Raw genomic sequence first — 16,615 nt, 5'->3', positions numbered from 1 at the left:
ATGCTTAATACATACACAGAAGTTCACTACAAGTTCATGTTCAAGAATATGGTAAAATATTTAGGCATTCTTCCAAAATTTAGCTGATTGGTTAAACATTGATCATTGATGACATATTGCAGGTTGGTCGAAGGTTATCTGAAGTCAAAAAGATGAAAGTATGTAGTGGGCTGAGCTACGAGAGCTGTCATTTGAGGCTTGTAGCCACCTTGCTCGTAATAAAAAACCTTCAAAATCTCCTGGACAAGCTCTCATCACTTAGCAAGTGAAGCTCTAAAGCTTGCTTCAAGAAACCAATCAGGAAACCAAAGATCAGCATATCGTGTTATACGCAGGAAAGCTGGATCTTTCAATTGAGAATGAGAAGCTCAAAGAACATTTACAAGGTATGCAATGGAGAGTGCTAGAATTGGAAAAAGTTTGTAGGAAAATACAAAATCAAATGGCAAAGATCTTGAAATCAAGAGTATCAAGCCATAACTATGCCAGATCATTACCTCGACTATGTTCTTGAATGATATTATGAAATCCAATCATTATAACTTACTTTATTAATACTATTTTTTGAATTTTTCTCTCAATGTAAATATCAAATAAAAAATTAGTGCTTTGTTTAAATAGCAAAAAGTACTACTACTACTACTTTACCCCAGCACTTGACTTTTTGAGTGCTAATAAAGATGATTGGAATCAGTTGTGTTTTGCAGAATATAAAGTTTTGGTTGTATATAACAAGAAAGGAACAGTTAGGGTCGTTTGGTTTGAAAATGAGTTATGATGGGATAATTATGGGATAAGTTATGTTGGGATTAGTTATGATGGGATAAGTTGTGTTGGGATTATTTTATTGAGTGTTTGGTTTGTTGTATTCAAAATAATAAATTTTAAGAACAATTTATTTGTTTACAAAAATACCCTTCATTAATGTAAAAAGTGATATAACAAAAGGGTTGAAAGAGACATTTTGTCATTTACCTATTTTATCCCGGATAAGTTATCCCGGGATTACTATACCACCCAAGGAAGGGATAACTTATCCCGGTACTAATTATTAATCCCGGGATAAGTTATCCCGAACTTGCCAACCAAACAACAAAATAAGCGGTACTATAATTTAATCCCGGGACTATTTGTTATTATACCTCACACCAAACGAGCCCTTAATAGTTTTGGAAAAGGAATTAAGTACAATTGAAAAGCTTAATTATTATTTGTGGGAAAAAAAGTGATTATTCCATGAGATTGTCCAAAGAAAAATGATAAGGTAAATCACTTTTCATATCATTTCCATATTGTAAGTTGCTATAGAGGATTTTTTTTTTACCTTATAGAAAATCTAATTCTCTAAGATAAATATGTCTCTTTAGTGCTGGCTTTCATTCATTAACATAAAAGTAACAAGATTACGGACCAAAATTTTCATTTTTGTATCATTTGACATTGACAAAATGGTGTTGAATCATGGCAATAGTGTAACATTTTTAGTCACATTTTGTTAGATCTTTCATTGTAAGAATAGTGTTATCGAGCATATTGCATTTTTCCTCTGTCCAATAACTCCAATTCTTAATTACTACGGGAGTTTGATGGTGCGGGAATTGATATACTTTGCTAATAAATTAAGTAGATTTAATTATTTGTAATTTCAGAGCATAAAATTCAAAATTCAGTCTCTACATTCAGTAGTATTTTCTGCAAATATAGTATTGACCTGCTTTATATTAGAGTGACTTTTCAAAGCATAAAAATATAACCACTTCAAAGTTAAATGTTGGGCCCGTGATATCACGGGCCATACTCATCTTTTATATATATATATATATATATTTCCACGGTTAAACAAATGACTAATTCGTATATATGTAAGTGATTCATATATATTCACACTCATTCTTCATCGATCTTGTCTATTATTAGTAGTGTTGTTGCTTTCTCTTTCTAGGAATTTAGTGAGAAGGGAGAGCAATACTATATTACTCTCTCTTAGAGATTACAATAATTCATTTGACTATAAAAATGAAGATACATCTACAAAACTGTGGCGATGCGATAAACACTGGTTTTAAACGAAAGAGGAAATACATAATTACCCCATGGAACTTGTATCCTTTTTTTAAGTAGACACCTTAAGTTTGCGGGGGTCCTATTACACCACGAAACCATCCAAAAGCACAATAAATACATCATTTTGACCCGTTTCAAACACATCAGTGTTGTCACGCAGGTTGGGCGCGTCAAGAAATAAAAAAACAACATCCAACCAATGTTAAAACGCCATGTGGCATTCCCAATTTGAATTAGCTTCTTCATTAAATAGATCACCTTCCCAAAATTCTCCATTGTTAGCCATTGGAGATCTGCAATTTCTCATTTTAATTATTTTTTTTGTTTAAAATCTGTGAAATCAATTTCCTAAGGTTTTGAGGGAGAGATGTCAAATGCAAGACAAACGAAATACGCATCAAACAATGTAAAATAAACTAACGACTAATCACTACAAAATTCACTTACAATGTAAAATAAACTTTTTCTCAAAGATTTTTCAAATAACTAACCTATGAGCCTTCACTTCTTTGTTCCGACACCACTATTCAACAAATTTCAACCAACAATGTTACCAACTAACTTTGCCTCATGAAGTTTCTTAGGGTTTTGATCGGTCAAAGAGAGAGAGACGAGGGTAGGTGAAAGTGAAATGGGTTGGAAATTTCTTAGGGTTTGGGTTATGGGTTAAAAAATGAATGGGTTAGGATAAAACCCGGCCTTTGTTAAATGGGTTGGAGGTGTGGCACACGCTCTTGGATTGAGAGCACTGATGGTGAAAAAATGATGTATTTATTGTGCTTTTGGATGGTTTCGTGGGGTAATAGAACCCCCGTAAAATTAAGATGTCTACTTAAAAAAAATGAATAAGTTCAATGGGGTAATTGTGTATTTCCTCTAAACGAAATATTAAATCAATCATCACTTGAAACAATCCTACTATATTGACATTAACTGAGATTCATCCTTATGACCATGAAACTTTATAGGATGATCAATAGACTATTTCAGGTTCCTTCTCAAGGCTTCTTTGGCGGTATGATACTCGAAAATTAAAAAAAATAATAGGTATAAGTCTTAACCAACAAAAAAGATTTGTGGAAGCTCACGAGAAATTGGAGTTATAATCCAACAAAATATTCATGAAACTGTCAAGACCATTTTCGTCCACCTCCTCCCCTCTCCAAAAAGCAGCGCCATACTTGAAGAGTTCAAACTCCATTGCGTCCGCCAAAGAGCTTCATGCTCATCTCATCAGAACTCAAAAACACTCTGACCCTTTTGTTATTTCAGACGTTATTAGATTCTACTCTCTCTTTCCGACGTCTCTACACAAGGCCCTTGTTGCTTTTAATCAAACTGAACGACCAACATTGCCAATTTGGAATTACATGATTCGTGGGTTGTCTAAGAGTCATCGACCCATTGAAGCACTCCACATGTATGACAGAATGCGTCAACAAGGATTCCCTGGAAATAACCTCACTTTCATTTTCATCTTTAAGGCTTGTTTTACAGCTTTCAGATATTGTACTTGGACGTGCAGTTCATGTTAATGTTCTGAAACTTGGGTATCAGTCCTACTTGTATGTCTGTAATGCTTTGATTTATATGTATGGTTCTTGTGGTGATTTAGTTGGTGCTGGAAAGGTGTTTGATCAAATGTCTGAGAGAGACTTAGTATCATGGAACTCATTGATTTGTGGGTATAGTCAATGTAATAGATATCATAAAGTATTGGGTCTTTTTGCTTCTATGCAGGCAGAAAATGTGAAGGCGGACGCAGTGACTTTGGTGAAAGTACTACTAGCTTGTAGCTATTTAGGGGATTTTGACACTGCGGATTTTGTGGCGAAGTATATAGGGGATAGTTGTGTGAGAATTGATGTATACTTGGGAAATACATTGATTGATATGTATGGTAGACGTGGATTAGTTATCTTAGCTGAAGAAGTTTTTGCTGAGATGGAGGAGAAAAATGTGGTTTCATGGAATGCCATGATAATGGGGTATGCTAAAGCAGGGGATTTAACGGCTGCAAGGGAACTTTTTGATAAGATGCCCAACAGAGATGTGATTTCTTGGACTTCTATGATCACAGGATATTGCCAAGCTAATCGATCTTCAGACGCTATTGCACTTTTCCAAGAGATGATGGCAATTAGGGTTAAGCCTGATGAAGTCACAGTTGCTAGTGTGCTTTCTGCTTGTGCACGTTTAGGTACATTTGATGTGGGTAAGGCAGTACATGATTATGTTTGTCAGCATGACATTAAAATGGATATTTACGTGGGGAATGCACTGGTGGATATGTACTGCAAATGTGGATCTGTTAATACAGCCTTGGAAGTGTTTTTGAGCATGAGGAAAAAGGATATTGTTTCTTGGACTTCGATAATCTCTGGCCTTGCAGTGAATGGATTTCATGATAATGCTATTCAGCTCTTCTCGCAGATGTTAAGAGAAGGTTGTAAGCCAACTCATGGTACTTTTATTGGCGTACTACTTGCTTGTGCTCATGCAGGTTTGGTGGACAAAGGTTTGGAATACTTCGAGAGTATGGAAAAACATCACGGATTGGTGCCAGAAATGAAGCATTATGGATGTATTGTTGATTTGTTTTGCCGATCTGGTAATTTAAATAGAGCATTTGAGTTTATAAATCTTATGCCTATGGCGGCAGATGTGGTTTTGTGGAGAATGTTGCTTAGTGCTTGTAAACTCCACGGTAATCTGGTTCTGGCTGAAATTGCTGCAAACAAACTTCTTCAATTAGATCCTGATAATGGTGGTAATTATGTTCTGTCATCAAGCACTTACGCCACTGCAGAGAGGTGGGACGATGCGATGAAAATAAGGCAATTGATGGATGAGGGTGCAGTACAGAGGCCACTAGGCTGGAGTTCAATTGAAGTAGATGCGATTGTCTAGCATTCAATGAACCACGTCTTGGAAATGTAAAGTACCTGAAACAAAGGTTTCTTTCACATGGTACTATTTGCATAGATTATCACGAGATCCAGCATACCGGTTACGTGAAACTGAAGTGAATATCATGTGAGCAAGACTTACTAATCTCTAGCTGCCCTTTTGGATAAAGAAAAACTTAATATGAGTTGCCAACTTACGCATGAGTTAGGTTTGCTCATCTTCAGCACTATAAAGATGAAGGTTCCAAACTTCCAATACAGATACAGATTGCTGTTTGACACCTAAAGAACTTATTAAGTTTGATCGTGAAGTACAAAATTGTATTTATGATCTCAGCTACCTTGGGGCATAGATGGTTGTTGTAACTAGTACGTGTCATATTTGGTGTATACTGCAAATATGATACCAGTCTTGTGCTCTTTGTATTTTTAAATCTCAAGTTACTATTGCCTCTGTGCCGCATCTAACATTTTAAAATTGGAATGATGGTCGGAGGCTTAGAGCATACTGCTTAGAAGACTCTGAATGTAGCTATAGCAGCAGAATCGCAAGGTATGAAGCTGCAAAGATCTTGTTGATTCCTTCATTACTATTTCAGTTATACTGTAGTCTGTATATTTCTGCATCACATACTGTATGAATGATCAATAGCTTTGCATTATTCATGTAATCATGTGCATATTATCCTTTCTGCAGCATTCAAGTTTTATTTTGGAGGGGGTAGGAATATTCATTCTCACAAACATCTGATACCAATTTTGAGTTTAGGCACACTGCCAGAAATTTCTATTCAGCTACAGGTTGAACATGACCTTGATAGCATTTCCGCCGCAAGAACTGGTCTCAAAGGCTTCATCCACACCCTCTTGAGTAAAGTTATACCTGTGGGTTATGAGAGGCTTCACATCTATTTCCCCAGTTCTCAGAAGTTCAATGCAGAGCGGCCATGTATTTCGGTATCTGAAAATGCCTATGACATCCACCTCCCTATGACAAAAAGAAACTCTGATTGAAAGTTTCTCCTTCGAGTGGTTCTTTCAGGAAAGAAATTTAACAAGTACCTTGCAGCAGCTGAAGTAAGAGGGAGAGTCATCTCACTCTGGCCTAATCCAACGAGGCATACTTTACCACCGGCGCGGGTGGCTTGTAGAGCCGTTGTCATAGTCTTGTTGAAACCAACACAATCAAAGCTCAAATCCACAGGACCACCCATTGCATTACGTATTCGCACCACTTCCTCCTCCACATCCTACAACATGAATATTGCTTGAGATATACCATGTTTTGCCATAAAAAAAAAAAGATTACCAGGGTATGATACGAATAACTGCTGATGAGGAGTAAAAAAGAAGGGAGAACCTGCATAATGGAAGAAACTTTAATGATCTCATCAGCACCCAGGTCTTTCGCGAAAGATAAACGAATATCATCCACATCAACGATGACTATCTTGGGTGATCCAAAAGCACGAGCTGCCAGCATAGTGACCAGGCCAATAGGTCCTGCACCTATGTTGATTAGTTTGGTGTCAGGACCTACATTGGCACGGCGGCAAGCATGGACACCAACACTCAAAGGTTCACACATTGCACCTTCCTCCAAGCTTACATTATCAGGTAACTTAAAACATAGATCTGCAGGATGCACCACCTGATGCAGAGACAAATTCCACACTTGTTATTTAAAATGTTGAATCTGACTTTGCTCTATGCAAGTTCAATAGCTCTTCTTGGTTCAAACACCCAGATTGCTCTGAGCAAATTCTCATCTTTTTCTAGTTTGAGAAAAGATGGAGTAGAGATGTTACCTGGTTGGCTAAAGCACCATTTGTTGGAGGAGAGCCAAAGAACTTCATATTACGGCAGAGATTGTAGCGACCGTCTTTGCATAGTTGACACTGCCTGCAACTAATACCAGGTTCCAAAGCTACACGATCACCGATCATCAGAAACTTCACTTGGCTACCAACTTGTTCTACAATTCCAGCACACTCATGGCCAAGTACCATTGGCTTTTTAACCACGAAATTAGCTACTCTCATATTCTGGAGAGTCATGTTGAAACTAATGTTACAACGCAGTAATCTAAAACAAGTACCTTAACAATTACTATCATTAATCTTAAGGGCGTGTGTGGTCTAGTAATCAATCAAGTCATGGGAAACTAGGTTCAAGCGGCTAGGTGCTGTTATAATTTTTCTTTTGACTATTATTCAGTCGAAACTTACCTTAAAGTGATGGATATCACTTCCACATATACCAACAGCTTTAATGCGAATCTTGACATCATAAGGACCTAATTAACATGACAAAACAAATAAATTGATGCGCAAGTAGAATCAAGACAGATTTCTCAGGTGAAAAAGTCATAAAGGAGCTCAGCATAGTTCCATTAATTGCATGATTTTTTGTAGTTGAGAGAAGAAGAAAGAAAGGAAGACAGATGTACAAGCAAAAACAGAAATACGAACCAAGAGATGGGAGATTAAAGGGCTGAATCCGAAGTGTTTTGATAGCAAGAAGCCAAACTGCCAAGTTCTCTTCTTCTGTTACACTGTATTGATCTACTTCACCGTCTGATAGATGTGTCTTGGTCGCCATTCTTACCCACTGCCACAATGTCACAAAGACTGAGTTATTAATTTTAAAACTTTTCAATTTACCTTCAGTTAAATGACACTGCAAGAAGGATAAATATCTTGCCATGTGAGATTAGTAGTTGTCTTCTTTTGTTAAAGAAAGAAGTAGTGAAATGGACGTCAAAGCAGAAACTTTGAGACTTGAGGTGTGTTTGGTATTCCAATTTTCTTATGTTTGCTAGATTAAATCTTTTGAAAAATATTTTCCAAATCAACTTATTTTTCTCAAATTTAAAGAAAATTATTTCCCTTAAAAAATTAAGGAAAACATTTTTCAAAACTCTGTTACATCCTTAAATTACAATAGTATCTTTTTTCTTACCATACCCCCGTACCCTATGCCCGACCCTCACCATCCGGAAAAAAATAAAATTTAATTTCAAATATTTTTTTACACCCTACCTCCAAACCAGCCCCCGCCCCCCAAAAAAAAACCAAAAAAATCAAAACTTATTTTGAATAATATTTCAAATTTTCAGATTTTTTTACTTCACCCAACCCCTACCACCCCCTCCCCCCCCCCCCCCCCCCCGGTCAATTTTTTCAAAAAAAATTATTTTCAACAACTATTTTAGGGTCGGAAGTTTGGGTTGTTAACTCGTGATATTCTGAATAATGACAAGTTGAATTCATATCGCAGGGAATCAAGGAACAAGATCTGGAGAATGATATGGATCAACAGCTTCACCCAAGGAGGCAGATGAATTCTGGATACTAATACAAATCAGCAACATCAACCAAGGAGATAGATTGACTCAATCAAATCAATCTAAAAGATTGACTCAATCATAAATCAATCCAACTTAAAGACCACATCAATTCGCATGAAGCCAAAAAGGAAAATGCAAAAGTCAGACAATCAAGATGGCAAGTAGATCAAGGAAGATCACACTGTGATTCTGAGCAATAAGCCAAGATTCACACCAAACTTTGTTTCAAGGCAGAGGTTTGAGTGTTGTAACCTAATCTAGGAAAAGACACACTCAATCAAGGAAACGTTACAAATCCTTGATTGAAGGAAACTCCGTTGGGTTTTCCTATTAGAGATAAAATCATCGCACTACTTAGCATATAAATAAAGACCCGGATCAATAGCTGAAAGTGCGCAACTTCACTTGAACTTATATTGTAATATTCTTTCATCTTTCATAAAGCTTTGTACACTTTGAATGAACAATTGAAAACGAAAAAGAGAAGGAAAGATACTAAGTGTAGGTTATACAAGTAGAGGTCGTGTCAAGATGGAAACTCTGATTAAACTCACTGTACAACCACTGTTCTCTTCAAGCACTAAAGAAAACCCTTGAAGCTCAAGGGGACTGAAAGTAGGCACCACATTGGTGTTTCGAACCAATATAAAATATTTTGTCTCAATTTACTTTCTACATTTACTCTTATTTTATACTGTCACTATCCAGACAGCCGTGATTGGCACCCACACTAACAATCCGGTGGAAGAACCACTACTACAACCCAAACCAAGCAATCAATCTAAAAACTAAGGCATATAAGTCAAATACTAAGGATAAAAAATAGAGTTTCCATAAACTCTAACAAAAGTTCAACAATAACTAACAAATGCAGAAGAATTAACCTAGAACTGAAAGTAAATATACCAAAACTCTACTAACGACAACTCTAAGAACAAGGGGTACAACCCCGAAACTAAACAACACCTTAAACAAAAGTATGAGTCCGAAAAGAGTGGACTTAAACAAGGAAGATCCATGGCAGCCTGAAAGAAGTGACTCACCCTTGAATCCAGTCACACTCATAGTTACCTAGCTGAGGTCTATCAATAGCCACCTGAAGATGCCTTGTACTTAACAAAGAAAGAGCAAGTGCAGTATCAGTACACAACCACCGTGTACTGGTAGGATCACGCGGCTATCCTACTAAGTATAACATACATTAGTCAATACAACAATATAATCACATGCACATATCGAACATATACAATATCATCAACATATACGAACAATGAACAACTTCACGATTCTCACATATCACAGTTATAACAATTTAGAGCAACATATCGTCTTCCAATATCAATCATCATTAGATAAGAACGAACTCATCACAAGTAGGTACACAACACAATTCAATGGTCCTCTCATGGAACTCAAACCCAAACAGTTAGCATGCCGAAACGTGGCAATCCGATCCCATATTTATACCGGAACGTGGCAACCGATTCCATATTTATGCCGGAACATGACAACCGATCCCATAATTATGCCGGAATATGGCAATCCGATCCAAGTTCGTTATGCCGAAACGTGGCAACCGATCCCATATATATGCCAGAACATGGCAACCGATCCAGTTAGTGTGTCGGATTGTGACACCCGCCCATTCAACAAACCACAATCATAATCACAATGTATATTCCCACAATCATACAATAAGAGCTGATTCATGGCATACAATTATTCAATTATCCTCAATTACAACAAGTGTGATCAATAATGCAACATTCACATACATACATGTATCATAATAAAGCAAGAACAAGCATACATCACACAATCATTGAATCACAATCATCACCTGTCTCGAATCCAAGCTTGAATCCCCTAAGGCACTTGAATCTTCCCTTTTCGAATTCTTTCCGTTTGTTCTAGGTCTACAAATAATAATTTATATGCAAGGATTAACAATCAAAGGTCTAATTATCCGGATTATAACAAACCCAATAACCCTAGACCAAACCCAAGATCCTAATACCCAATTTAGGGATTTTTGCACAATAAATTCTAGATCTAAACCCTCCCTCATCGATAATGACCCACTAGATTACGTTCTACGGATCGAAAAATGGATTCGGGGAGTTAAAACCTTACCTTTAGCCTCAAGAATGGTGAAAACGGTCAAGAAGTCGCTTGGGTCGTCTCCTTAGCTCTAAAAATCAAAAAGTACCAAATAAGGTTGTTTATGCGTTTATTAACGACTTTAATTCGCATTGAGCCCGCCACAGTGGCCACCACCCGCCAAAAAGGCAAAACCCAGCGCCAAAGCGGCATTCTCGAGACAGAGAGTTTTTTCAAGTATTCCAAAACTTTCATTTCACAACACACCTCTAACCCACGACGCTCAGTAAATACCCTTTACGCTAAGTTTGATTTCGGAAGCTCTACTTGCCAGAATTCAATTTCATAAAGTAGTACGGATTCCTTAACAAGTTATCTAACTACTGATGTAATCAAAATCATAAATAATTCACCCGATTGTTACCAGATTTCCCTACACCTTAATGACTCCAATTTTGTCCAAATCTGGACTAGGTTGGGAAAATCCAAGTTACTACGAAAAAGTTTCTGGCCCCAATTCTTTCTAAATTTGCTTTTCCATAACGACTGAAATTAGGTCATTACAATGGATACCAATTTACCCATCTCTCATCCCCGAGTGATCAACTAGGAAAGACTGGCTAAAGTAAGGGTAGAGTAGTATGTGAATCGTCGAATTACTGGGGATACTTGTATCACATGCCCTTCTTACCGAATCTCATTACCCTTTAAGGGTTTCACATCTCCAACCTTAAACCAACCAATTGAATACCTACACATCCTCCCTTACAATGCGTCAATAAAGTCATCTCAACCCTCGAGTGATAAATATTGTTGTATGTAAACTTCACTAACAACAAAACGATTCCCAACAACCACCAAAGTTGATTGTACACACCTCTGCCATATGTTATCAAAGATCTTGACATAAACATCAGGACGAATCCTTTATCACATAACCATTATAAAATTCTAAATCAATACTCGCTACAATTAGAGGTGGACCTGAACCAACCAACACACACTCATAATACCCAAACAATCATAGTTCTTAACAATATCTCAATCCCACAACATAAATTCCCATGAGCTTAAGTTATAACAAATTTGATCTTTAGAAATTATATACTCAGTGAGGGATATGCCCAAGCATACAACCCCTCCAACATCACTATCGAAATGTTAGATTTAGTAATTGTAGATTACCTCTTAAGAACAGTAGAATTGGACCCAATGATCCCCACATTCAACCATACATAAACGGTACATGACCTCGACGACTAGAGAAATATAAAGATTGCCAGACAACCACAAATGCGCATGGTAGCTTCTCTATAAATTCTCATAAGGTGGTACATCTAGAACCACTAAAATACTTTAACAACTCTAAGACAACACCAATTATGTCATTCGAAATAACCAAAACTTCCCAATCTTTCTACTCAACCAAGAGAACATCGCAGGATTTGGTACCCCTGATTCACCACTAGGGATCCACCCACAAAAGTGAAAACACACTAGAGCATAGCTAGTGAATCATACTCACAACACTAACAACCATCATAAATACTCCGACCATTAATCTCACTCTAAACCAACACTTTTACATGAAAACCTTTCTTAGGTACTTAACAATCAATAGTAATCAACTTTACGACTCAACCCAGGTGAAAGTCTTTTCAAATGCTCAATACCTGATACAATTGATCATTCTTCACCTTGAAATTCATACCTTGAAAAAAATATAACCACGAATGTAAACTTTTAATGAAAAATTTGGATTGTAAATTCAACTGTATAACACAATCCCCTTAACTATCAACATTAGCTTATACCTCGAAGATTTTTACGAATTCATGGATCTTCGCTTATCATGGATCGCATCTCCATCGATCTTACCATATATTTTGCTAAAATTTCAATCATACTCATTACTAGACTCAAAAACAAAACCAAACACTTGTCATCACACTCCAGCTAATGTCCGCACACTCTTTTCTCAAGTCTTTTTCGATAGTTTTTAACCAATCTGACATACTTGTGACACTATTACCATAGCCACAACAAAACAGATGAAATCACGCATCTCTGAACCCAATTATCTACTCCTCTAAAGATAACTCTTTAGTCTTAAGAATCAAATAAAAATTTCTTACTCTAGCCTCTCTCTAAAGGCTGTACTACATCCCAACATTTTTCTTCATTATGCCTCTAGCTCTTTAATTTCTATTCAAATGGTGTCCTACCACCTGTTAAAACTTTCCAAACAACCACGTTACTCACCAAATATTAGAAAATCACAACCTTAGATACTCGCAAGTCGTAATTACTATAAAAAATTCGCTTAATCAACAATGCCATTATATAATTGCATCCCATTACAATTCATCGCGAACTCTTATTACCATTATGCTCAGTTAGCCCTGACTATCACTATGAAGCCAACATTTCATTAACAAGACACCTCAAACTCAGGTAACTCATCAAATTTAAAGGACCAACCCAATCTTAGTACACACTTTCTTACTAAAATCTTCAATTTCCTTCACTCAGGAATACACATTGGGACTTTCTTTATCCATAAGCTTGTCATTTTGGTATTAATCCACTCCCTTATAGATTAAGATAAAATCATACTATCCTCCTTCTTCTTATCAAACAAGACAGGAGCACCGCACTTGGGAACAGTAGGACGGATGAATCCTTTATCAAGACGCTCTTGGATTTGAGCCTTAAGCTCTCTCAACTCTGACACCCTAGGAATAGACTCAATAAAGGGGATTCGACCTCAGCATCCCGAATATGAACCAATTACGTCAATCAATCCTTCCCCACCAGTTTTTTACCCCGCACGAAAGATATGACCTTAGCTGACTTAGGCTTGTACCTCTTTCCCACTCTAACTTTTCCCTAACGGGGATCTCTAAAGTTACCGACTTAGTACTACAATTACGCCCGGTATAATAGGGGGACAACCAAGTCATGCCTAAGATTATATCAAATTAGTCATATCCAGTATAACCAAATCAACCCAAATCTAATCCATAAACGCAACAGGACAAACACGATATACAAGGATGACTATGACTGACTCTTCAACTAGGGTAGAAACATGGATGAGGGCATCAAGTATATCACAAACCACATCAAATCTCAAGGCAATTAATCTGACACGTACGAATAAGAATAACCCATATCACTCGAAACAATAGCCATATGGGCACAAACAAAAGTAGCACTAGTGACCAATGCATCACACCTAAAACTCGATTTTGCCTAGAAAAACATATAATTGAGCCCTGTCATCTTGACGGGTAACCTTATCGCCTGACTGCACTAATCCTCTACCTGCATTACCATTTCCCCGGCCTCTATGGCCTCGTTGATTTCCTCCTCATATGCCCAGGTTCTCCATAATTTAAACACACCTTATAACCTATATCTAATTGTTGAACACTGAACTAGATCGCGGGTGTTAGTATGGGTACAATTCAAGTTCTAAAATTGTGACTAGGAAAAACAGGAAAGACAGGGCTGAGATTCTGTCCTCCCTGTCCCGCTCTGGCGGAAGAAATTCCGCCCTGGTGGCCTCACCGTGGCGGGAAAAATCCCGCCCCAGCGGCCTCAACGGAAACAAAACCATTGTCAACAATTTTCTAGGTTCTTTTCTTTCCCAATTTCCCCCAAAGGTTCCCAGCTATAACACATGCATTTTTAGAGAAAAACCCTTAGCTAGGACAATCATTGTCTATCCCCGATCAACCCAACGAAGTACGCACTTTAAAATCTATTTACATCGATTCAACACTACCACACACATATCCCCATGATACATCCAAATTCTCACACGGTTATCAGTTGGTTGCAACGCACGTACATATTTATCGCTTACGAACTACATCATAATTTATCTAGACCCTTGCACCTAACCTCGGGATGACTTTCTTTTCACAACAAGTTCCACGATACTCAAGCGATTACAACTGGCACAATTTCAACATTTAGGCCAGCACATTGCACATATCAACATTCAGACAAGCAATACTGGGCATATAATCATATCAAAGCATTCAAGTAATACACCCTTCACATTCATAGTTAATTTTCGACAACTAAAAGCACACATTCATCGTTCCAATTTACAACTCACAGATAAGTTTAATTTCTTTAATTAGTTCGTTCCATAAATGACCATCAGCCATGCCTTATACGGTCCCTAAGGCCAGATACCAATTGAACCTTCTCAGTTTCAATTAACTTGCTTGTGTCCCTTCAGCTAGAACTACAACGTCTATTTCACTTTGTTGAGATACTAATTAGAATCGGGAGATACCAATTGGACTCAACTCATACCACAAGCGACAATAGTAGCTAGCGAGCCCCACAAAATTGCTAATTTCAATCACAAAACTTGGTTGAACCCAATTCTTAACTGCCTCAATCTTTAACTGATGGTAACCAGACCTTAAATCAATCTTAGAGAAAACCGATGCACCTTGCAACTAATAAAAAAGATCCTCCATCCGAGGCAGTGGATACTTGTTCCGAATGGCGACCCTATTCAACTGTCGATAGTCTATACACATCCTCTCTTGCTAGTGATGGTGTTACCATTTTTATTGTTCTAGTTTGGACCATAGAGTGAAGGAAGAAAGATACCAATTTGTATCACCCAAATACCAATTGGATTCAAGTCATAGCACGAAGAAGTAGAAATAAGTGAGTTTTTCTTAAAGTCCTATAGCCTCTCGAAGAAAATTACGGACGACATCGTACCGTTTCGCAAGACTCTACTAGACTCATTTTGGTACAATGAGATCAACGAACCTAGACTCTGATACCAACTTTGTCACGACCCAGATCGTCGTGATTGGCACCCACACTAATAATCCGGTGGGAGAACCACTACTACAACCCAAACCATGCAATCAATCTAAAAACTAAGGCATATAAGTCAAATACTAAGGAAAGAAAATAGAGCTTCCACAAACTCTAACAAAAGTTCAACAATAACTAACAAATGTGGAAGAATTAGCCTAGAACCTGAAATTTAATGTACCAAAACTCTACTAACGACAAGTTTAAGAAACAAGGGGTACAACCCCGAAACTAAACAACACCATAAACAAATGTCTGAGTCGGAAAAGAGTGGACTTAAACAAAGAAGATCCATGGCAGCCTGAAAGAACTGACTCACCCTTGAATCCGGTCACGCTCACGGTCACCTAGTTGAGGTCTATTAATAGCCACATGAAGATGCCCTATACTCAACAAAGAAAGAGCAAGTGCAGTATAAGTACACAACCACCATGTACTAGTAGGATGACACGGCTATCCCACTAAGTGTAACATACATTAGTCAATACAACATATAATCACATGCAAATATCAAACTATACAATATCATTAACATATACGAACAATGAACAACTTCACGATTCTCACATATCACATTTATATCAATTTAGAGCAACATACCGTTTTCCAATATCAATCAGCATTAGATAAGAACGAACTCATCACAAGTAGATACACAACACAATTCAATGGTCCTTTCACGGAACCCAATTTAATGGTCCTCTAATAGAACCCAAACCCAAACAGTTAGCATGCCGGAACATGGCAATTCGATCCCATATTTATGTCGAAACGTGGCAACTGATCCCATATTTATGCCAGAACATGGCAATCGATCTCATAATTATGCTGGAACATGGCAATTCGATCTCATATTAGTATTTGACTTATATGCCTTAGTTTTTAGATTGATTGTTTGGGTTTGGGTTGTAGTAGTGGTTCTCCCACCGGATTGTTAGTGTGGGTGTCAATCACAACGATATGGGTCGTGACACCTGCTCATTCAACAAACCACAATCACAATCACAATGTATATTCTCACCATCATACAACAAAGAGGTGATTCATGACATACAATTATTCAATTATCCTCAATTACAAACAAGTGTGGATCAATAATGCAACATTCACATACATATATATATATATCATAATGAAGCAAGAACAAACATGCATCACACAATCATAGAATCACAACCATCACCTACCTCGAATCCAAGCTTGAATTCCCTAAGGCACTTGAATCTTCCCTTTCCGAATTCTTTCTGCTTGTTCTAGTCTATACAAACACAATATATGCAAGGATTAACAATCAAAGGTCTAATTATCCGGTTAATATAACAAACCCAAAACCTAG

General features: G+C 37.3%; 1 protein-coding gene and 1 pseudogene across 1 annotated transcript; one reads left to right on the top strand and one right to left on the bottom strand.

Moving 5' to 3' along the window:
- Positions 1-3,185: 3,185 nt before the first annotated feature.
- On the top strand, positions 3,186-5,045 carry LOC125812135 (pentatricopeptide repeat-containing protein At2g22410, mitochondrial-like; annotated as a pseudogene).
- Positions 5,046-5,277: 232 nt separating this feature from the next.
- LOC125812136 (L-idonate 5-dehydrogenase-like) lies at positions 5,278-7,631 on the bottom strand. The gene is made up of 6 exons (XM_049491621.1): positions 7,445-7,631; positions 7,202-7,269; positions 6,782-7,018; positions 6,334-6,624; positions 6,036-6,223; positions 5,278-5,961 (listed from the first exon to the last, which is right to left on the bottom strand). Exons 1-6 carry the CDS (start codon positions 7,572-7,574, stop codon positions 5,769-5,771), a joined length of 1,107 nt encoding a protein of 368 aa, XP_049347578.1. The 5' UTR covers positions 7,575-7,631; the 3' UTR covers positions 5,278-5,768.
- Between the last annotated feature and the right edge of the window lie 8,984 nt (positions 7,632-16,615).

The sequence above is a fragment of the Solanum verrucosum genome, unplaced genomic scaffold, assembly GCF_900185275.1.
Source record: "Solanum verrucosum unplaced genomic scaffold, falcon-dt-bn FXZP01000927.1, whole genome shotgun sequence".
In the NCBI taxonomy this organism is placed as follows: domain Eukaryota; kingdom Viridiplantae; phylum Streptophyta; class Magnoliopsida; order Solanales; family Solanaceae; genus Solanum; species Solanum verrucosum.
Note: the sequence above shows the minus strand (reverse complement) of the source record. Positions and strands in the feature narration are given on the sequence as shown.